This window comes from Kogia breviceps, chromosome 16 (assembly GCF_026419965.1).
Source record: "Kogia breviceps isolate mKogBre1 chromosome 16, mKogBre1 haplotype 1, whole genome shotgun sequence".
Lineage (NCBI taxonomy): Eukaryota > Metazoa > Chordata > Mammalia > Artiodactyla > Physeteridae > Kogia > Kogia breviceps.
The window spans coordinates 13,378,079-13,401,235 of NC_081325.1; the positions used below are offsets into that span (position 1 = coordinate 13,378,079).

Sequence of the window (23,157 nt, forward strand, 5' to 3'; positions counted from 1 at the left end):
TTAAGATCTAAACTAATTCAAAGCTAAGAAAGCAACTCAGGTCCTTCAAACTAAATTTAAGTTTAGCCCTCTAGTACTTATAAAGACAGAATGAGCTAAAATCAGAAAATCCTGTTCTTAAGTCTTATCTTTAATATCACTTATCAGATAAGCTTGAATAAATCATTCATTTCTATGTTTGTCTATTTCTTAATGGTATGTCTTCTCATACCATCTGTCTATTCCAAAAGAGATGCACAGTGGTAGATTCATAAAGTGTGAAAATTTAACATTCTTTGTATATAGAAGGGGCTAGTATTAACAAAGTACAATAGTTTAATTATAATTCAAGTTTTCCCCATCAAAACTATAGGCAAACATCACCCATCAAGAACATGCAGTTAATAAGGCATACAGAAATTCCAGGCATTAAAAAAAAATCTTAAACCTATTCCTTCCATTAATAATGAACAAGTATTTATAACAGTAATATAAGGCAAAGTCACAGTAATACTATTAATTTGCTAAAATTTTATTCTTTTCCCTACTTAAAAATAGCAAGTGAAAAAAACTGTTTTATCAGATACTTAATAAAAATAACTACACAATCATTTTAACCGTCCTAGAGTTTTACAAATGCTACAAGAGATTTCATCATTAAAATGATAAAATTCAACTTACTTGTATCTGACAGTTTGTACAGTTTCTGCTGAAACATTATTAACAATGCATTTAGCTGCACATTCCAATCCTTGCCAGACAGTTGAAAATCCTGCAAATACAGTTAAAAGTAAGTAAAACCAGCCCTCAGCAAAAAGATCTTCCTAAAGTTTTAGACCTTTATGTTACCTTGAACACTGCTTGCTGCTACAACCATAGCACCATCCAGGGGAGACTTCCCATTTTTGTCTTTTTTAAGAGATTCTGGAACAAGTTTGCTTCCATGCTTCTTGACATGTGGAGCTAATTCCTTTCCAACACAATTTGCTACAGTACAAACTCCGTCAACTAATATAACCATAAAAAAACAAAAATAAAAAAACTTAGCAAAAAATGTATTCTTCCCTTGATTTTACCACTCTCACTTAGCAAAATTCTTCCATGAGCATCTGAAGTTGTTTTACTGTATAATGTTACCATTCCCATTTAAAAAAGAATGAAAACAGGGCTGGTTACTTTTTAAACAAAGGCTATTGCTTAGTTTAAGGATGTATTTGCAGAGCTTATTGACGCTTAAATATAATGTTCTTTTTGGCAATCTGCTTAGATGAGAACCATCCACCTTTTCTATCTGCATTGCACGAATGGTAGGTGCAACTTTCATGTTTTCCAGCTAAGCGTATTCATACTTTTTCTCCCTATCAGCAAATACTCACTGAAATAGTAATAAAGTATTTAAGTTTATGTAAAAGTAAACAAACCAAAAATCTGACTCCAAAGAATACCAGATACCAAAAAGATAATCTTACTAAATTTTATGACAATCCACTAAGGAGCTGACCATCTTAAAATACCAAACTTTAGAGCTGTGATCCTCAAAGGAGAGGGGTTTAGAGGCATATTACTAGGGACGGCTGACACCAGAATCACTAAGTCAGCTTTATTCAAGACAATACATCCCTCACTCTTGACTCTCAACTGCTTATGCAGTGAGTTGTCCTTAAAATGTGTCATATTCAAGGACAGCAAATACATTCCTTTTCAAATGCACAGACACTCCCCTCTCCAACACAACAAAACAACCCCTAACCAGTGTTTCTCAGACTTTAATATGCAAATAAGAATCACCTAGAGATCTTATAAAAATGGAGATATTGAATAAGTAGGTGTGTCAAGTGCCTGAACTATTTCTAAGGCTCTCAGGTTGATGTTGCTGGTTTACTGATTCTACCATGAGTAGAAAGGCAAAACTGCTTTGTCCTAATTCTTTACTCTTAAATTTAAAACATCTAAATGAGATTTAGATTAACCTGGACTAAGAGATTATTTTTATTTAACTGAAAAAAAGTAAAGGAATCTAAAGTAACTTTACCCAGGAACTGACTGACTTTCGCTGCTCCTCCAGTAGCCTGCTTTGCTATGTAAAGTCCCTTGGTCACAGTTGGACTAACTTCCACTGGTTTTTCTTCTGGTTGAATCCGTTCTCGGAGTTTAGAAGCGCCTTTCTGGATGGCTTTCCCAGTAAACTCAGCACCTTTGACCAAACCCCAACTCACCCAGGAAGCACCTTTTTAAAGGAAAATTTTGAATTGCACAAAATTAGGACTGATTATAACTTTAAGCCCTTTAACAAATAACTGATCAACAGGAAAAAAACCCAAGGAGTTCAATATTCAAATCCCAAACATGCCATAAATTTTCAAGCCAACTTTGTACTTGTAGTGTTCTGCCTGGTATACCTTTTCTAAGTAAATTTGTCTTTCAATACTTAGGTCATATATCACTCAACAACAGTTCTGTATTACTCTATGCTATCACTACAACTTGCAGGCATCTCTATATATTACTTACCACAGTATACTACTGTTAGGGACTAATTTGGGGTTTTGGTGCCCTTACGATGGTATTTGGCTAGAAGACCCAGTATCCTTTTTCTTTTTGCCTTAGTCCAGGCACCACTTTTCCCCCACAAAGCCTTGAAGCTGACAGATACACCAACAACCTGTATCTCAAATACCAAGGCAGAACTTTTGCTTGTTTGCTTTGGGCTAAAGACATAAAGCAGGGGGCCCTGCTCCTGCCTCAATCCCAAATCCCTTGATCTCAGCACCGTTTAATTTGCACTTTAAACCCGAACGACAAAGACATGAGAACTCCCAAAAAATTCAGGAGAAGAAAAACTCTAAAAGAAAAGAAGATTGAGCTATTTCTAGCTATTTCTCATGAGACTAGGCCCTAGCCTTTTGCTTTGCTCATGCTTCTTGCAGCAGGAATGAAAGAAGCAGAGATTGTCAGAGAGAAACCAGGGTGACAGAGACTTCTCTAGTGAAAAGAAAAGGCCTTGAGCCAGACAGCATGTGGGAAAAGGAGAAGTGGGAAGGAGATGGGAGAACCAAGAAAACAAACACAAGGATAACAGTTTTCCCTAAGAGGGGGAGGAAAGTGTTACCCTCCCCTGGGGAGAGTTACAATTTAAAACATCTCTCTTTTGGCTATACCCTGAAACAATGAGCTTTTAAAAATACTTAAGTATGTTTTCCAAGATCTGTGCCATGGTTTTTACATAATTACTTCAGCCCATTAGTAAGCAGGCATCTAATGATGTGAAAATCATACCTATTTATTTAAAAATGCGAATGAAACGTACCAAGTAGTAACTGATTGGAAAAATTGATGTGTTTCTCTTCCTGTTTCAGACAACATGTCCACCTCCAGCTCCAACCCCATCCCCACTGCCCTACCCTTGGCGGAGGATCAGGGCTCAAACCCAGGCAAACAGGTTCCAGCCAGGAGTTCACATAACAATAAAGGGACTAAAGATGTCTAGTCAAGAACAAAATTATGTTTTTTTAGAGTTAACTGATAGATTGAAAAGTGTTATGTGAAAAACAGCTGAACTTGAAGTTCAAGGAAAACTAATAAATCATAAAATAGATGACAGTGAACAAAGGAGAGCTCAGGTAGACTATAATCCTACAAAGAAACTATATCAAACAAGGGGGATGGAGTCCATCGATGACTTTCAGAAAAATAAGTGGAAGTGAGATAAATGAAAAGTCACAGGACTAATAAAGAGAAAAACTAGATGTTAATTATAAACAAGATATCACCATGGAAGAGGTAATTAAAACTGTAGAGGCTGCAATAGAAGATATGGAAATAAAGTATTTCATTGGTAGCTATTAAGATCTTTTAAACCTCATGTGTAATGCCATATATAGATTTATTCTATCCATGTCTGCATCCTACACACCCAGTTAATGCTGAGATACAGTAGGCAATGAATGAATGCTGAATAAATGAGAGGTTGGCAGATGACATAAAATGACCTAATTCAAACCTAACCCAATGCGGGGCTCTATTCAGTCTACTGCCACCAATCTTCTACCTCCTCCCAAATTAGCTTATTAGACTCTACTCTGTCTAAAATGTTTGGCAGCTGCCTTCTTAAAGTGTAAGTCTAGGCTTCTCAAACCAATTTTCTACATGTGTAAATTTTAAGCAGTTTTTTTTTTCACCTCTTACATTCATAAAGTGTAAGACTATAGCTTTTACTGATCTTTACTCATCATTGGGCTAAGGTGAATGAGCTCAATTTAGATCCCTGGTTACTCATCTTTGTAAAGAACCTACAAGAGTCAGGTAGAAATAGTTTCTTGACAGATCAGATAATTTTTTCTGGAGTAAACCTTGGATATTTCTTACACCTTTCTCTGTAACTTGTACCTTAAGTATTCAGTGAGCTAGTTGTTTTTCATGCTACCTATTAAAAAGCATATAAAGAGACAGGTATTCTGATTGGCAGTTAAATAGTTTTAATGTCACTCTTAGGGCTATTGCTAGAACTCTAGCCCTGAAGATACAGGATGAAAAGGAAGAGAGTTACAAGCCTGAAGACACTGAAGTCCCAAGTAGTAAAGAAGGTCTCTAAGTATTACCAGAAGGTAGTTTTGGCACATTTTCAAATGATGCACTGCTAACAGTTCTTTTGAAATCTCTGAAGAGATCTCTCCTCAGCGTTAGCTGGCTCTCAGGATGATCTACTTCTTCAAATAGAACCAGTGTGTGGAATCTGTATGGTACCTAGGAGTCCTAAGATTTTGTGGCACATGGTATTTTCCAAAGATGGTCAAAAACAGTATCTCCTATTCCATATGTTCTTTCAACATGACCTTGACATTCTTCCCATTGAGAAGTGGGGTCTATGTCACATTCCCTTGAATCTGGGCAGGCTTGTTACTTGCTTGTAACTAATGATGCTGGAAATTTCCAAGATTATGTCAGAAATGGTAATGCAGCTTCTGCCTGTTTGGTGGACTATTCACACTTGAATCCTGAGCTACTACGCAGACGCCAGATGAGCTTAAGGCTGCCATGCTATGAGGAAGTCAAGAGGCATGGAGAGGTCATGTGTAGGTAGTCCTAGATCTTGAGCTCTTCTAACCCAGATGCCAACTTCAGTGTGACTGAAGGAGCCTTCAGATGATGCCAGCTCCCAGCTACTGAGTCACTTAGTCGGCCTTTGAGTCTTCCTAGCTGAGGTCCTGACATCATGAAGCAGATACAAGCCATCCCTGATATGACCTTTTGGAATACCTGGCCCACAGAATTCCTAAGCGTAAACAAATTGTTGTTTCACATCATTAAGTTTGGGATGGTTTGTTACACATGTATACTATACAGTCTTATAGCAGTATAAACTCAAAAACTTAATTACCTTTGAATTTAGTTATCTACATATGTGTGGATAAGAGCTAATTTTCTGAACACTGACCTAATAAACAACTTAGCAGCCTGTGAAGTTAGGGTACAAGGTAGTAAGAGTGAAGGTTTTTCTTTACAACTTTTTTTTTTGATGTTCACCATTTTTAAAGTCTTTATTGAATTTGTTACAATATTGCTTCTGTTTTATATTTTGCTTTTTTGGGGGCCGGGAGGCATGTGGGATCTTAGCTCTCCAACCAGGGATTGAACCTGCACCCCCTGCACTGGAAGGCAAAGTCTTAACCACAGGACCACCAGAGAAGTCCCTTTACAACTTCTTTAAAAATCTCTTTCAAGGATAAATTTTAACTGTTACACATATATTTGAAAACGTAGCTTTATCTTTTCTACTTGTCTCAAGCAGCTCTTTGACACTGGGCAAAATATTTTCTTTGTTCCTAGCTACTTAATCATTTTTCACTTATTTTAGTTTGTTGGTTTTTCATATTAAAGATTTCCTCTGCTTTAGACATCTCCATTATTTTAATGAGTTTAAACCTATAAACCAGAGATGGAAACCTATATTAATAGTCTTTTAAATAACTAGTCAAGATCCCCTTACTGGGTCATGAATTTGACTTACTGAATAATAATGACTGGCAATGTTTTTTAAAAAACAAAATAGAAGGTCTCAGGCTTCCCTGGTGGTGCAGTGGTCGAGAGTCCGCCTGCCGATGCAGGGGACATGGGTTTGTGCCCCGGTCCGGAAGATCCCACATGCCACGGAGCGGCTGGGTCCATGAGCCATGGCCGCTGAGCCTGCGAGTCCGGAGCAATGGGAGAGGCCACAACAGTGAGAGGCCCGTGTACCACACACACACACACAAATAGAAGGTCTCAATCTGAGAGCTACTGGAGTTAAACTGTTAACCAATTAAAGTATAAACATATGTGTCAGTAATGATTATTTTGTTTTTAAAATAAATGATCTGAAGCCCTTTCTAACCATAATTAAGTAGTATGGTCTACTTCCCAAACAGCTTGGCTATAATTCTCAGGTCTCCTCATACCTCTATTGCCATAAGGTTAGCGGAGTGCTACTTTGCTTCCAAAGACAGATGAATGTCATTTTTTTGGTGGAGAAGGAGGAAGGAGAGGGGAGAAAAAAAGATTAAGGGGGAATTTCAAAGGGGAAAGGAAAATAACTAATTTTATGTTCAGAGCTATTGTGAAAGTTTGGAGATTCTTGAAGCTTTTCACTACCAATTTTCCCAAGAGTAAAACAGAGAATAAAAGACCAAGAAGAATTTACACCAATATGACAATAATGTGACATTCAAAGAGACTAGTTCCTTCTATTTTTAAATATTTATAAACTGATCATTTAAAACCAAAACATAAAATAGTATCTTTCCAAGTATTCTCTAATGGGATTCAAAGCTTTCACATTATGCAGGCAAAAAAGTTAACATTACTATAATACCTGACAAAATGTTTTGAGCCACTTTCTCACTCCATTCAGGTAATTCCTTTGCTTTTTCTTCTGAAACTGGCTCATAAGGTACAATGTGACTCAGATTTTCTTCACTTGAAGTACCTTTGGTCTAAACAGTAAATATATTTCAAAATGTGAAATAAATACTAAGAGGAGGAAAAATCATAAGCATTTTGTAATAAAATATTAAGCCAACAAATACTAATTAATGAAAATATTTCCAGGCAACCTAGTTATAAGTACATTTTATTACATAAAGTGCAATACCATAACCACCATGAAGGTGAAAACTGTTCTGGCCTTACGTTAGGTACCATTGGTAAGTAAGATTTAAATACCAACACACCTCCAATACAACATTTATCAAATTATATTTAAATTGATTAACTTTTTTCTTTCTTTGACCACTCTGAGTTCCTTCATAGAGCTAACACCCCCTAGATATTAGTATGTATGCATACAGTACTCAGTAAGGTTAAAAGATTTCTGTTAAATGACTCAGTCAGTAAGGAAGAATGTATCCAAATAAACTGGTTTTGACAGAAATCAAGTAAAAGCAAATAGAAGTATATAAACACAGACTCTACCAATCCATTTGAATGGAAATGGGAAACACAGAAATACTTGTACTTTGCTAATTTCACAGCTAGGGCCAACACTCAAAATCTCAAAGCTAAATTTGTTTTCATTCTAAAAACTTAGGAGTAGGCTAACTCAGACTTCATTCTAATTTGCAACTTCTGTCTGACAATGCGCCAATGTCCCTAATGTATAAAGAGCTCCTAGAAATTGTGAAGAAAAGGACCAACAACCCAGTAATAAAAATGGACAAAGGACATAACTAGACATCACACAGAAAACAAAATTCAAGTTACCCTTATGCATTTGCTCAACTTGACTCATAATAAAATCGATGCAAATTAATATATTCCAATATATTTCTCTCATCATCAGACTGCCAAAAAATAGACCACCCACTCTGTTGAGCAGGCTGTGGGGAGACAGGTATGCTCTAACAACTACCGGTGCAGTGCTGAATAGTATACTCCTTAGGGAGGGCAATGTAGCAAAATCTATCAAAATTACAAATGCATTTACCTGCTGACACAGTAACCCCCTCTCTAAGAATTTATTTGATGAATTACCTGCAGATGTATGAATCAATGGCTCTACAAAGTCATTCATTGAAGCACTGCTTGTAATACCAAACAATCACACCAAACACCCCTCAATAAGAGACTGATTAAAGAAACTATGATATATTCATACAATGAAATATAAGGTAAAAAAGACTGAGGAAGTTCTCTATTTACCCCAGACTTTATTATAAATATATAGATATATATATAGGACACTCTATATCATGTTCCCTTATGTACAAAAAAGGGAGAGAAATAATTACAGATTTTGTTTGCTTTTATCTGCCTCAAAAAACCCAGGAAAGAAACACAAGATCCTAATAAAAGTAATTACTGACAGTGGCAGGAGGAATGGTGTAGACAGGGACAAAGGTGGGAGGTAAAGCTTTCCAAAGGTGTGTGTATGTATGTGTGTGTGTGTATATATATATATATTTTAATATAATTAGATTTTTTTAAACCAAGGTATTAAATTTTTAAAAACGAAGCTCTAACTTGCATTTTGGACTCCCAATGTCCTCATAAAGCTGGTCTAAGATGCTCAACATAACCCACAGTGACAGTTGGCAAGTAAAAGTAGAATATTCATGTGATATTCATTAATTCCAAAGACAATTACTGAGCACTTATATGGAATACAACAAAGAACAGTACAAAACTGTTTATAATCCAGTACTCACACAACGTTACTTTCTTTCACCATAGGTTTGCTTATTTCACCTTCAGGACTCATCTTAGTCACAGTGCCTTCCAGGAGGAGCCTCCTTAACTGCTTCCCACACCACTCGTCTATGCAGAAGGTACAACCTAGCGTTCTATACAACTTATGTACTTTCATCTAATGATCACATTGGGTAGAAATTATCTCTTTGCTAATCTGTCCTCCCCACTAGATGGGAAATATTTTGAGATTAGAAATTAAAAATTTTTCCCATTATGCTCAGCTTTCTAGCACTCAATAAATATTTCCGAAACTAATCCAAATTTACCACTTGGAACATAACCCAAAATCTAAGAAATGAAAGAAGAAACTACTAAATGTATTTTTTTAAAGCCCATTTTCTCTGTTCTGTTGACTACTCATGAAGAAATAAGGAACTGAATAAAAATGGTAGTGTAAGGAAAAGCATACCTAGCCCCAAGATCTTGGTGTATATAGGAAGGTGGAGAATAACACACAACAAAAAAGCATACACATCATTAACGTAATTATAAAAATCTCTCAAATAGTTGCAAAAAACTATCCCCCAAAACATAGATTATCTTTTAAAACAGTTTAAATAACAAATACTTGGAAAGGGAAATATTAAAGCTGATTATAATTATTTTACCAGTGATCACTTTGTGAATCTGCAAGTTGCTCTGCTTCAGTAAATGGGAATCTTATAAATAATTTAAACTGGTGAAAGGTACCATTAGAATAGAACACACACTCATACCTCGTTGATCTTTTACTTACTCTACTAACCTTTTTCCCCCGTTTTCCCTTATGACGCACATCCTTACTGCCTGGGTCCAACTGTCTCACATCAGTGCCACTGGCTTCCTTCAATTGGTTAGAGGGGCATCTTGATCTTCCAGGGATTTGGAATTCATTTTCTCCTTCTGCCCGGTCCCAGTTAGCCTAGGGAGTAAAGGCCTAAGCTTAGCTCAAATTCAAATTTCCTCTAAGCTATGATACACCATGCTCCAACAATATACCTATTCAAATGACAGTGTTTTACAACTACTTTTACAAGTCTTTCTCTATACTTTTATCTCATCACCAAACCTCAAACCTTTGAGTTCTTTGGCTCACAGGATATGGCCTATAAAGCAAATTTAAAAAAAACAAAGTACAAGAGATAAACTTATAGCAGTAGTTGGTACAAGTGATCGTTAAATCAGATGCAGCTACCTTTGAATTTAGTTAAATAATAAATTATAAGTTTTAGGAAACACATACAAGACTAAATGAGTTTAAAGGCAATTAGCAATTGGGAGATTAGGATTGACATATATATACTAATATGTATAAAATGGATAACTAATAAGAACCTACTGTATAAAAAAATAAATTAAATTCAAAATTTCAAAAATAAATAAATAAAGACAATTAACAAAACTCATGTCCAGTTTAACTACTCTGCATTGTTGGAAGGCTGATTTTGTTTTTCCATTTTTGCACTCAACACTAAAGGTAATCTGCTTGCATACACTTTGCTGAATGAATGCTTAAGAGTAAAGGCAAATCAAAAGTATAGCTAGTAACTAGCTTTTGTTGACTGCTGGAGTTCTAGGACAATACAGAAAACTAAAAATAACGTTCAACCAAAAAAATAAAACTGAACAGAGGAAGTAAACATATAACCTAAAGGTCAGTTTAATTTCTTTCCTAGAGCCCAGTAATATAGGCCAAATGAATGTAGGGGTAAAGGGAGAAACAGCTCCATAAAAGGTCTGGAATATTTAAGGAATGTCACTTCATTCAGCTAGTAAACAGCAAAGCTTATTAGACTTAAACCCATATCCATTTGACCATGCTGCTGCCTTTGTAAACGCCTCTCCTAAGCACATCGAGGCTACACACCCTTCTGTATGGGGGCCATGGGTTTTGTTAACACAGCTTAAATATCTAGTATTTAAGAACATGTTGATCACCAGGTCATTCTCATATATAGTTCTTACAACGTAATGCTGAGATGACTCTCCGACCTTTCACTTAGCTGGTGATCTGCTCCTACCACCTTTAACCTTAAATTTTTAATACAGGTATGGATTAAAAGTGTATTCTACTTCCTCAGAAAAAAGGAACAAATCTTTCATGACTGAACTCAAAGGAAACTATTTTGTGAAATCCTCCCTGAAATCCTTTCACTTTTTTTCCCATCACCTACCATACTGTACTGTGGTTATTCAACAGACTGTAAGGTGCTCAAGAATAGGAGCTGTTATATATGTATCCTTATAGCCTCCTCTGTTCTTTCTTCCCACCCCATCATTTAACATAGAACCAGGTTAAATCATGAATTCTAAGTATCTGCTGACTGAAAGAGAAAATAAAAGACTACACTACCATGCTGTCAATTTCCTTCAGCCTCAGATAACTGTCAGTATTCACAATCAAACATATTTTTCCCTTCTTGTCCTATGTTAGGATGGGCAAGAACACCTAAAGAAAATATCTCCATTATACTCTATTTCAACTCCCTGTAACAGATCAGCACGAGGGCAGAGAAAATGGGCTAAATAAGGCAAGTTCACAGGATGACCAACCGTATTTTAAATCACATTTTATTTTGCCTTCGTTCATCATGAGAACAAAGACAATTCCCTAAAACAAAACCTGTTCCTCAAGTCATACCCCTAAAATGTCCAATATTACCCAGATGCTAATGCTGAAATTACCTTCACTTCACCATTTAGTCCCATTGGCCCACTTTCCCAACTGAGAAGTAAGACAGTGGTCATAACAAAAGAAAATATTCACAGAACATTACTACTTGCTAGCACTGATGTAAGTGCCTTAATGTATTAACTTTTAATCTTCATCACAGCCCAATGAAGTGGATGTTATCATTATCCTGACTTTATGATAAAGAAACTAAACTATAGAGAAGATCAACAGCTTGAGTTAAATAGATATTAAGTGGAAGAGTTCAAATTCAAACAGAGGCAATCTGACTCCAGAGCCCACAATCTTAATCACTATTTACAGCCAATTCCCAACTTGTATTTGTGAATACGCAAGCAAATTATATACTCTCAGTTTCCTAACTCTGATCACATTAGAGCTTATTACAATTTCTTTAAAAGCAGAAGCGCTTACGTTACAGTAGGTTTATATCCTGAAGGTGATTGCACAAGTTACCTGGAGCCGAAGGTCAGACATTTGTCTTAATAGATCCTCAAAGAGTTCTCTATCATCTTCGGGTAATTCAGAAGACAAGACGACCCCCACAAAGCATCCTGATGCTTGTAACATTGTATCAGGAAACATGTAGGCTCCTATAGTACATTTAAGAACTGGAGATCTATCGGGAACTAGAGGATATAACCAGTCACAAACCTGAAAAGGTTAATTTAAAACAAATCAATTAATAGAACTAGGTTTTCACCAAGGTTTTAAATATTGTTATACTAGCAAACACACATTTTAAAGTTTGAAATGCATTTTACAAGGTTTTCTAGAGCCATCAGCATCAACAAACCCCCAATAAAAGTCAGCCATTTGCTAGTCTGATCTCCCTGCAAAACACTCACAGGAGCTGTGCTAAAAATGTTATTGCTCCACTCATTATCTAGTCTTAAAAACTGGTGCCCTTATTAAACAGCCCACTGTTAACCAATAATGAGTCTAGCTTTAAATAAATGGTCAAAGTAAACTAAGGTTTTCTTTATTATTCAAATTACACACCCCTTTGTGGAAAAAAATAAAGTCAAACTGTTTCCAAGTACTCCAAGTGTATTTACTGATTTAATCCTCTTGGTTAGTGTTGTCATTTTAGCTACAAGAAAACTGAGGCACAGAGAGGTTAAGCTGCTCAGAGTCACAACCAAAAAGTGGGGCTAGGGTTTAAGCACATGCTATCTGCCACTGGAGAAACTAAACAATTATTTTAATTAGAAACCCAGCATTCAAAATGTTGAATTTTCTTTTAACTAAACCCAACCTGATCTGACAGAGCAAGAAGATTAAGTTACATTTATGGGGTTCACTATCTATTGTGAAGTTAAATCAAAATGACACAAAGCTGCCCTGCTACCTCATCTGGGGATGTCAGATTATCACAGTAAGACTTAATTAAGCTCACTTCCTAGAGATCTAAATTCAGAAGAAACTAAGTTTAAATCAGAATACCCAAATTATTCATTTCCATTATTCTCTGAGTGACCAGAATAGAACTTTGTCCCTCACCCAGGACACTCTCTTCCTAATATTAAGAAACTTGGGAGAACAACAGATTATCAAAATACTGTGTGATAAACATGAGTCAAAGGGATTAAATATTTCATATAAATGATGGAAAATTCTGGTATACTATCATCATCTCTGACCAACAGAATATGAATGTGCAGGGATCAAGCACTCAAGTCTGACTCTTTCCTAGAAAGTGCTTAACATTTTCAAATTCTTTTTTTAAATGGATTCTCTTTTTTTTTAGTCATCTCAAAAGCCACTCTCCAACTTTTATAAAAGTCAAACTTCAGACAAGTTACAATAAAACTGATAACTGTATTTTCCAAAATATGACATATAAACCATCTGTGGTTCATGAAATGACTTCAAGTAATATACAAACTAAAGTTGAGTAGAAACATATTTCAACATGTATTAGGGAAAAATATGGTCTCTTTCCCTCAATTTCACAGTTGTTATTTAGGAAAAAATTAACAAATGAGACATTTAAATAAAAATATGAATAACAAGTGTTGGATTTAACAAAAAAAATCATAATGGTTATACTTAAATGACTAAAGATTGGGAAAAGTTTCTTTTACTATGCCATGATTTCTCTAAGATTAACTACATTCTGGTCACCTTGATTGAAGTGGAATATCCTCAAATCTTCTCAAATAAAACTTTATAGACCTTTCTCAGGGTAGATTATTACAGATTGGTGAGCTCATCCACCATAGGCTGACTTCTCCCAGTTTCACTTTCAGAGGGTAATCTCATATCCAAGTTCCCTATGAACTGACTATAAATTTAACAGGTTTAAAAAGTATATTAAAACTAAAGTCAAGAGAAAAATAGTTTTTAGAAGCCATAGAATTCTAGTCTGCCTATTTAAAACCAAATTAATTTCTAATTTCCTAAATAAAGCAATAGTGATGTTTTTGCAGCGTAAAAAATTACACCTAACTTCTAATACTTAGTTGTTTCAGTGTTTGTTTTTTAGAACAAAAAAAATTCAGTAAACACCTGGTAACTCTCTTTAAGGACACTGCTACAAGTATCCGAATACACGTAAATGAGAGCCCCTTAAAAAGACTCAAATTTTGGGTATAATCTTACTTTTTATTTAGGACTCAAAATAGGAGATGTTGGAAAGGTTAAAAACAAAATTAAAAGAACTAAGACAGAACAAATTTTTACTAGAGAACAAGTCATTTTAATGGTTGAGCTCATGAGCTCATTCTACATGTAGCAGAATGTTTCTGATGTTCATTCCCTGTACCTCCAGTAGCCCAGGCCCCAAAGGTTTTTTAAATTCCACTTTAACTCTATTACCAGATCAGCAGAAAGTATTATATCTTTTACCAGCCCCCTCCTAATCCCAATCAAAAAGGCTACTCTTTTTAACCTCAAGGCTTCTTTTTAAAAATAACTTACGAGATTCACACTATTCTTCCTGTCCATTAATGAAGTTTTCCTTTCAACAATGCCCCAAAATATCTCCTTCATACATCCCTAGTAAGTCTCCAACTATCTTTAAACAACCTTCAATTTGACTCCATGTACAAGCTGCATAAGAACTGAAAATACAATATACCGAGAGAAAGTAAATCTGGATAACTAGTACTGTAACTAAACCACATCATCTGGACTCTGGATAAAAGCACCTGCCTTGCTCAAATAGTCATCTCCCTTACATGCAAACCCTTTTGTTATACCCAATGTATACTGAATCCTTACTTCGAGAACCCCATCTCCCTGTACCAATGTCTACTCTTTTAAAAACAGATTGATATTGGACCATCACCTTCAGAATACCTTACTAATTCCACCACAGTTTCCTAACAACAACCTTTATTTAGCACCAGTCTTTGTTCTTGGACCAAGGGCATCCTGGTAAATTTATGTGCTTGGAAAGTTAGAACTGCATCTTAGATGATCGTCAGTCTCTACTTGTAGACCAGGGTTTCTCAACCTTGGCATGACTGAAATTTTCAGTTAATTTTTTAATTGATGAGAGCTATTCTGTTTAGATGTTTAGCAGTACACCTGGCCTCTATCCACCATACATGCCAGTAGCAGTAGCACACTCCCCAGTCCAGGTTGTGACAACCAAAACTGTCCCCAACTACTGCCAAAATATCCCACGGTGGGGAGACTGGGGGTGGGGGGTATTCCTACTAGTTGAGAACCACTATTCCAGACACTGGATCTAGCCCAGTTCAGCCCCTCAGCTGGGGCTTGATATGTATAGAAATTCACAGTTATACATTCACACATGAGTTACATAAATCCCTTTTGAAATCAAAGTTATTATGTTTCTTCTTCAGATAAAAAATTACAAGTTAAGGATGAATATTCTGATTTCCCTTAGGTCCTGTATTCACAAATTTAGTACTAAAACAAAAATTTACATCTAAAGAAAAGAAAAAAAGGGCTATCAAACACAAACATAGATGCTCAAGGCTCATAAATTTCATGAAATATATCTAAAAAGGAACTATAATTTATAGTATTTTTGCACTTACTGTCTTGGACACATTATAAATATTTACAAATAAAAATAATATATTCTACACATATTTCAAATTACGTTTACATTTTTCTTTGGCTTACCTGAAGAAACCCAGGAGGACGGTTTAGAACTGTATCAAGAGAATTATCCAAGAACCTCACGATTCGAAGGTACCCAGGATATGAAGGTGCACTAACCTCCCCTGCAGGATTTACAAAAAAAATCTGTACTCCATTTGGTATCAAAATCAACTCATCTGCATCTAGCCCTAAGGTCTCAAGAGGAGGTGGCTGAGAATGATTCCTATAAAAGTTTTCCCCAACTGATGAGAACTCCCCAGATTCTGTTCCATAGGATACAGTGTAGTGACCCTCAGCAGCCTGCGGAGTATAAGCAGGAGGTGCTTCTGATGGATGACTTTGAGATGGTAAGGAAAAAGTACTAGGTGTAGAAACTGATTCTGTACTTGTAGTTGAAGTGTTTCCATTTACTTCATTGTGCTGAGGAAGTGAGTTAAAGGACTGAGGCTCCAGTGACTTTTCGGACATAGCTTTAGGCGGAAATTCTGGATATAACTTGGGCACCTCCTGAAGATCATTCCGTAGAGAAGTGGCAAGACCCTTCTCTAGAATTTCCAACCTGGTACGTACATTCTGTAGTGTTTCTTTCATTTTCTGTTGCATCTGTCTAGCAGATTCCCACCCAGGACCTATGTGTTCGGGATCTGCTGATGAAATGCTGATTCCTCTGAGCAAGTGCCCTATTCCTTGCTTATAGTAGTTCTTTGCTTCTTCTTTCTGACCTAATTCATCAGTATTCAGTCCTTTATTAACAAATAAAAAGGCCTTCTTGTAGGCTTCCTTGATGATCTTAATTTCAGCAGGTTCTCCATCTTGTGGCTCTTGTTCCATTTCTGCAAAACAGGAAATACATCTTTAATTACCTTATTTAGCCTTGCTTACTTATTTATTATCAGTTTCTCCTACCTGAATATATTTCAGAGGATTGGAGCCTTGCTTGTCCGTCCTGTTCACTGATGTATTCCCTAAGCCTATTATTAGATCTGACATAGAGAAAGCACTCAATACGTATTTGTTGAATGGATAAATAAATAATACTCTTGGTCCTAAATATCTTTTTTTAACATCTTTATTGGAGTATAATTGCTTTACAATGGTGTGTTAGCTTCTGATAAATATCTTTTTAATTAAAAAAATAAGAGAATAAGCCAGAACACATTTGTTGAATAATTTTCTTGTTCCAGTTTCTTACAAGAAATAACCTGTACCTTTAAGGTCAGAACAAAAAAGTCTTACTCTAAAATTCATTATAATTCCAGATTATATATAGTAGCTAATTAAAAATGAGGTTGAATCGTACATTGGAGAGGACAAAAATGAGAAAAAAAACGATCTGAGTGAAGCTTTAAAGTTACCCAACTTCCACTTAAAGGTGGCAGGTTACTCACATGCAGTTAGCCCTGTTCCTTCCCAAAACTCCATTAAAATGACTTACAAGATTATTTAAAAAGCATAACCATTCTTTTCAATGTGAAAAAGGCATGAACAGGTACTTCACAAAAGCGGATATTTAAATGACATGTGAAAAGGTGTTCAACACATGATTCCCTCAGGGAAATGAAACTAAAATCCATAATATGACTACAGCTGACCCTTGCACAGTAGGGGATCCACTTATACAAGGATTTTTTCAGTAAATACAGTACTGTATTTTCATTTTACAGCTCTTTAAATTAACTATGGGGGAAAGTGTGTTTGATTAGAGATCACATTACATGGAATCAAAAGAGCTGGGGTCTGCGTCCTGATTCTATCCAAACCGTTTCAGCTTCCTGCCCTTGGATGAGTCATGTTATCGACCCTTTGTGTTTGAGGCAGAGACAGCAGTAGAGGGACTTCTGAGGCAGAGAGCAGCAGAGGGACTTCTGATTGTGTGGGGACTGAAGCCCCTAATCCCCTGTTGTTCAAGGGTCAGCTATATATATACTTATCAGGAAGCTGAAACTGAAGACTGACAAGTGTTAGTGAAGATGGCAAATGGAACTCTCATATACTTTGCTGGTGGAAGTGAAAAACGCTACAGCCACTATGGAAATTTGGCATTTCTACCGAAGCTACATTCACCCACTCTATGACCCAGCAATTCCATTTAGAGGTATATAACCAAGATAAATGAATGAATATACACACCAAAAACATGTACAATCATATTCATAGCAGCTTTATTTACAAAAGCCAAAAAATAGAAACAACCCAATGCCCACCCAACAGGAGAAGGGATGAATAGTGGCATATTTATATTATGCAGGAATTTTTTTAAAAAAATTGATGCCTGTAACGCTGATGAATCTCACCAACTGCACAAAAGAAGCCACATACAAAAGACTTCATATTGAGACTACTATACTATACTATACTATATGATTTTATAGGTAAGGTTGAGGAACAGGCAAAACTAGTCTATTATGATAGAAACAAAAATAATTACAGGTGTTGGTATAGACTTGGAAGGGACACGAGGGGACCTTACAGCATATGAAAATGCTCTCTATCTTGATCTGAATGGTGATTACATGGGTGTATACATACATTTAAAAATCCGTAAATTTAAGGTTAGTGCACTGTATTGCACCTTATTATATGCTTTAATAAAACGAATAACAAAGCCATAACTCACAAAGAGGGAGGATGAAGAGTCAACAGGGCTTTGTTTCTGAAAAAGGAGGAAGACAAGTAGTAACTCACAAGACGGATTTGAGAAAGCTGAAGCCTACACTGTCAATCGGGCAACCAGAGAAACAGCCCCATTTATATCTCATCACAGAACCTCCGAAAGGCACAGGAACTGATGGGATTCAGTCTTCCTCTGGAAGAGGGAGTAAAGGTAGAGCTGAAAAAAGGACTGATTCAAAGCTAATTTACAAAGTAGACCTTGAGACCTCTCCTATACCAAGCAACCCAAAACACTATTTCTCTCCAGCCCTGAAAGAAGATTGGCTATTTTAATTCAAAAGAGCATAAAATAAAATGTCTCAGGACAGAGAACTATCAGACATGATTAAGGGTAAATATCAAAAACAGGGGGATGAAAAATTAGATACTGAATACTGAGACCTTCAACCTTTTCTCCCCAACTTGGGTCTTAAGAGTTCAAGCAGATAGGTACCACTCCAGAAAAAAGATTACAAGTGTCTTCTCTGAGAAATCTGACCACCACCAAGAGGAAACACCTAAAGAAAGTGACACTGAGAGTTCCCCCAGGAACTGTCCAAGCAACTAACTCTACAGAGAAGCCATGGTTGATAGGTTCTACTCCAGAGTCTCCAATTAACATTTTAGTGCCCCAATCTTATACATAAGCAGAGAGCTAAGAATCAGAAAACTGGTGAGGAAAACATCTAATATGAAAGAAAATAAGAACAATGCAATTTGGTTGAAATGGGTAATATGCAGGGAGAAGAACACTTCCAAAAAACCTTTGTATCAACATAAAGAAAAAGAAAATACTGCATCTATGAAATAAAAACAGGATATACACATACAAAAAAGGACAAAGAACTAAAGGAGCTTTTAAAAATTGTATAAAAATAGCTGGAAAGAAAAACTCAATAGAGGGATGAGAAGATAAGGTTAAAAAATTATAGAAAATTTCTGCAAAGCAGAGCAAAAAGACAAAGAGATGAAAAATAGGAAAGAACAGACAAGAAAATTAGAGAGAACTCAGTCTAGAAGGTCTGACATCTGAATAACAAAACTTCCAGAAATAGAGAATAGATTTAAAAAATATCAGGGAGAGAAGAGCTGAAGAAACAATTCAAAGAATTTCCCAGACCTGGAAAGCACGAAATCCCAGAGTAAAAAGACCAATGAACAAAGGATGAAAAAAAACCCCAAACCATGAAATTTCAGAACATTAGGCTCAAAGGGACCATCTTAAAAGGGCTTATCCATAAAATAAATAAATAAATAAAAAGAGAAATAAGATTGTTAAGGAACTTCTTAAACTTAACAGAAGTTAGAAGAAAATAGTATAATTAACTCATGACTGAGTGAAAATAACTTCCAAACCCAGCCAAGTGATTGCTCAGCTACTACACCTTCTTTTTCTTGGATTCCATGTTTGATGAAAGGAATCACAAGGCTGATGACAGCAGTTCATAGATGACAATTATGCAACCAGTTCTTACTGGAGTAAAAGACAGAACTCCAGAGATGTCTTCAAGCAACTAAAATCGATAGAATACCTGATGTGTTCTTAAGTTTTGAGAAGAGATCTATTAGGTTGGCCAAAAAATGCCTCTGGTTTTTAAGTTAAACTAAAACACACATTTTTCATTTTCACCAAGAACTTTATTGAATGTATTCACCCTTTTGTTCCACTACCTTCTGCCATTTTTCAGGCAACTTCGTTATTACATTTTCCCAAAACTTTTTATCCTTTTGAGCAAAGAACTGTTCCAGGTCTTTTACAGTCTTCCAGGGAATTGAAAATTTTTCCATTAAGAGATAAAGACTGAAATGAATGGAAATCCGAAGGTGCAACGTCTGGTGAATACGGCAGATCAATCACAACTTCCCAGCCAAGCTCTGACAGTTTTTGCCTGGTCATCAAAGAAACATGCAGTCTTGTGTTATGCTGATTATGTGTTTTCTGTTGACTAATTCTGGACACTTTTTTTCGAGTGCGGCTTTCAGCTGGTCTAATTAGGAATGGTACTTGTTGGATTTAATCGTTTTGTTTTCCAGAAGGAGCTCATAATAGAGGATTCCCTTCCAATCCCACCATATACACAACATCACCTTCTTTGGATGAAGACCAGCCTTTGGTGTGGGTGGTGGTGGTTCATTTGGCCTGCCCCACGATCTCTTCCATTCCACATTATTGTACAGTATCCACTTTTCATCACCTGTCACTTTTTAAAAAAAATTTATTTATTATTTATTTATTTATTTTTGGCTGCATTGGGTCTTTGTTGCTGCGCACGGGCTTTCTCTAGTTGCGGCGAGCGCGGGCTACTCTTCGTTGCGGTGTGTGGGCTTCTCATTGCAGTGGCTTCTCTTGTTGCAGAGCACAGGCTCTAGGTGCGCGGGCTTCAACAGTTGTAGCACGTGGGCTCGGTAGTTGTGGCTCGCGGGCTCTAGAGCACAGGCTCAGTAGTTGTGGTGCACGGGCTTAGTTGCTCTGTGGCATGTGGGATCTTCCTGGACCAGGGTTCGAACCCGTGTCGCCTGCACTGGCAGGTGGATTCTTAACCACTGCGCCACCAGGGAAGTCCCACACAATTTGTTTTTAAAAAGGAACGTTTTCATCACGCTTATGTAGAGAATCTCATGTGGAAATACAATCAAGAAGGTATTTTTCACTTAACTTATGTGGAACCCAAACATCAAAATGATGAACATAATCTAGCTGGTGTAAATGATTATCAATGCTTGATTTGGATATTTTGAGTATGTCAGCTATCTCCTGCGTGGTGTAATGTTGATTGTTATTCATTAATGTCTCGATTTGATCATTATGAACTTCAACTGGTCTACCCGACTGCGGAGCGTTGTCCAGCGAGAAATCTCTAGCACGAAACTTCGCAAACCACTTTTGACACATTCGATCAGTCACAGCACCTTCTCCATACACTGCACAAATCTTTTTGTGTGTTTTCATTGCGTTTTTACCTTTCTTAAACTAATAACCACAATATGCCAAAAATGTTGTTTTTCTCCCATCTTCAATATTAAAATTCACCAATTTTGATGTCTTTTTTTAAATGCATGCAGATATGACAGCTGTCACATACAATCTAACAAAATTGTTTTGAATGAAGTTAAAGACAACTAAGTGCTACTGGAGCCATCTTACGGAAAAAACCAAACTAACCTTTTGGCCAACCCAATAAATAACTGTGGGATGACTCAGGGTTTAATCAGTGATAAGTACATGGTAAACTAAGAAAATAAAAATCAAGACACTTATTAACTCCAGGGAAAACAAGATGCTAAGCTAGAAAGAAAAGTAATCATGTACTGCATGTTTCAGTTTTGATTAACGTCATAATAATGTAAATAATGTATCTTGATGCGAGCACAATTATAATACAACCATATTGAGAAGATGGATGGATAGAAAGTTTCTGTGCCTGTGGTATAGGATGGAAGACCTAAAATTTCATCTTTCCTACTAGGAAATTAATGGGCAATGCCTAAAACTGAAAAATAAAATAAAGTAGCAATATAAGCATCCTGTTTACAGATTTAGACAGAAAGACCCAAAGAATTGGTAACAAAATTGATACATACTGCCTTTGGAAGTAAGGGATGAGGCTGGGAGGGTGGGACCTCTGATCTTCACCGCCAGTCTTATAAAAATATCTAATTCTTAATAATATGTACCAGATAAAAAATTAATTACTAATTTTAAAAAAGTAAACTGAAGCTTTAGAGCAGATTGTCTAACAGAATTATGTTAACTACATATGTAATTTTAAATTTTCTAATAGCCACATTTAAAAAGTAAAAAGAAATCTCAGTGATGCTATTTATTTATCCAAATACAGCCAAAATATTATTTCACCATGTACCAATATGTAAATTATTGAGATAGTTTACCTTATTTTTTGGCATTAAGTCTTTGAAACTTAGTGTGTATTTTACGCTTGAAGCGGATCTCAATTCCAAGTACCTTCATCTCAAGCGCTCAATACCCACATGTGCCTACTGTGGATACTGCAGTTTTAGAGACTGTCTTCCTGTGATCTCATTAAAAATTATAATAACAGGATAAGACTGTTTTTGCAACAATTTACATTATAAAGGCATCACCAAAACTGGCCTAACCATACTTTCTAACCTGAAAAAGAAACAAACCATTGGTTAGCCTTATCATGAAGTGACTTCATGGTAGTTGAGAGTATATATTCAGTCTCGAATTTAGAAAACATCATATACAATTGACAATAATCAGACCTCACTTGCCCTACTTTGAATCCCCTATCAAAATAAAATTTCCTTTCCCTGGAATCCTGTCTTTAGAATAGACTGTCAGTAGATCTTCCCTTAGAAACCTGGGACAGAAATTCTGCACTCCACATCCCTTAGGGTACAAGGAGGCTCAGAGTTCAGAAAGGAAGACAGCAGAGGTTAAACAGGCTCTTGTGAGCTGATCTGGGAATTTAACCAGAATTTTAAAGTTTGTCCAATTGACTTGAATAGGGTCTTGAACAACACTGTGACCTGGCACCCACTTTTTTGCTACTTGCTACAGGATGCCACTACTACCAACGCCCAATTTACAGAGCGCCCAATTTACAGAGCGTTTAATGTGTGCTGGAGACTATGCTAGATGTTTATCTCATTTAATCCTTACAAACAACTCCTGAGGCATTGTTACTATCACTAGTACTTTGCAGAGCGGAAAAAAATTGAGGTTTGGGGAAAAAAATTGAGGTTTGAAGGCAGTAACTGCCTTAGATCACGTTTCTGAAAGACCGTGAAGCTAATAATTATTTTCACATTTTTAAAGGGTTATAAAAACATGGATATGCAACAGAGATCAAATGTGTCCCACAAGCCTAAAATATTTTACTATCTACCGTCTGGCACTTTACAAAAAAAGTTTACTAACCCACTGCCCTGGGTTATAGAGTTAAATAGTCTGATTCCAAAACGAATCCTCTAAACCAGGGCTTCTCAACCTCGGTTTGATTGACATTTTGGGCTGGAAAATTCTTTGTTATGGGGGGCTGTCCTGATCACTGTAAGATGTTGAACCG

The 23,157-nt window shown here is 36.3% G+C and overlaps 1 protein-coding gene across 3 annotated transcripts in view; it reads right to left on the reverse strand.

Moving 5' to 3' along the window:
- SPART (spartin) overlaps window positions 1–23,157 on the reverse strand; it is a 378,687-nt gene that overhangs the window by 14,258 nt on the left and 341,272 nt on the right. For all 3 annotated transcript variants that reach the window (XM_067016746.1, XM_059042300.2, XM_059042298.2), the window contains 7 exons: window positions 15,473–16,284; window positions 11,828–12,025; window positions 9,446–9,601; window positions 6,827–6,947; window positions 2,012–2,206; window positions 829–987; window positions 661–751 (listed from right to left, as the gene is read on the reverse strand). In XM_067016746.1, the coding sequence (XP_066872847.1) occupies window positions 661–751; window positions 829–987; window positions 2,012–2,206; window positions 6,827–6,947; window positions 9,446–9,601; window positions 11,828–12,025; window positions 15,473–16,282 (1,730 nt within the window). In that variant the 5' untranslated portion in view covers window positions 16,283–16,284. The remainder of the gene's footprint in view (window positions 1–660; window positions 752–828; window positions 988–2,011; window positions 2,207–6,826; window positions 6,948–9,445; window positions 9,602–11,827; window positions 12,026–15,472; window positions 16,285–23,157) is intronic.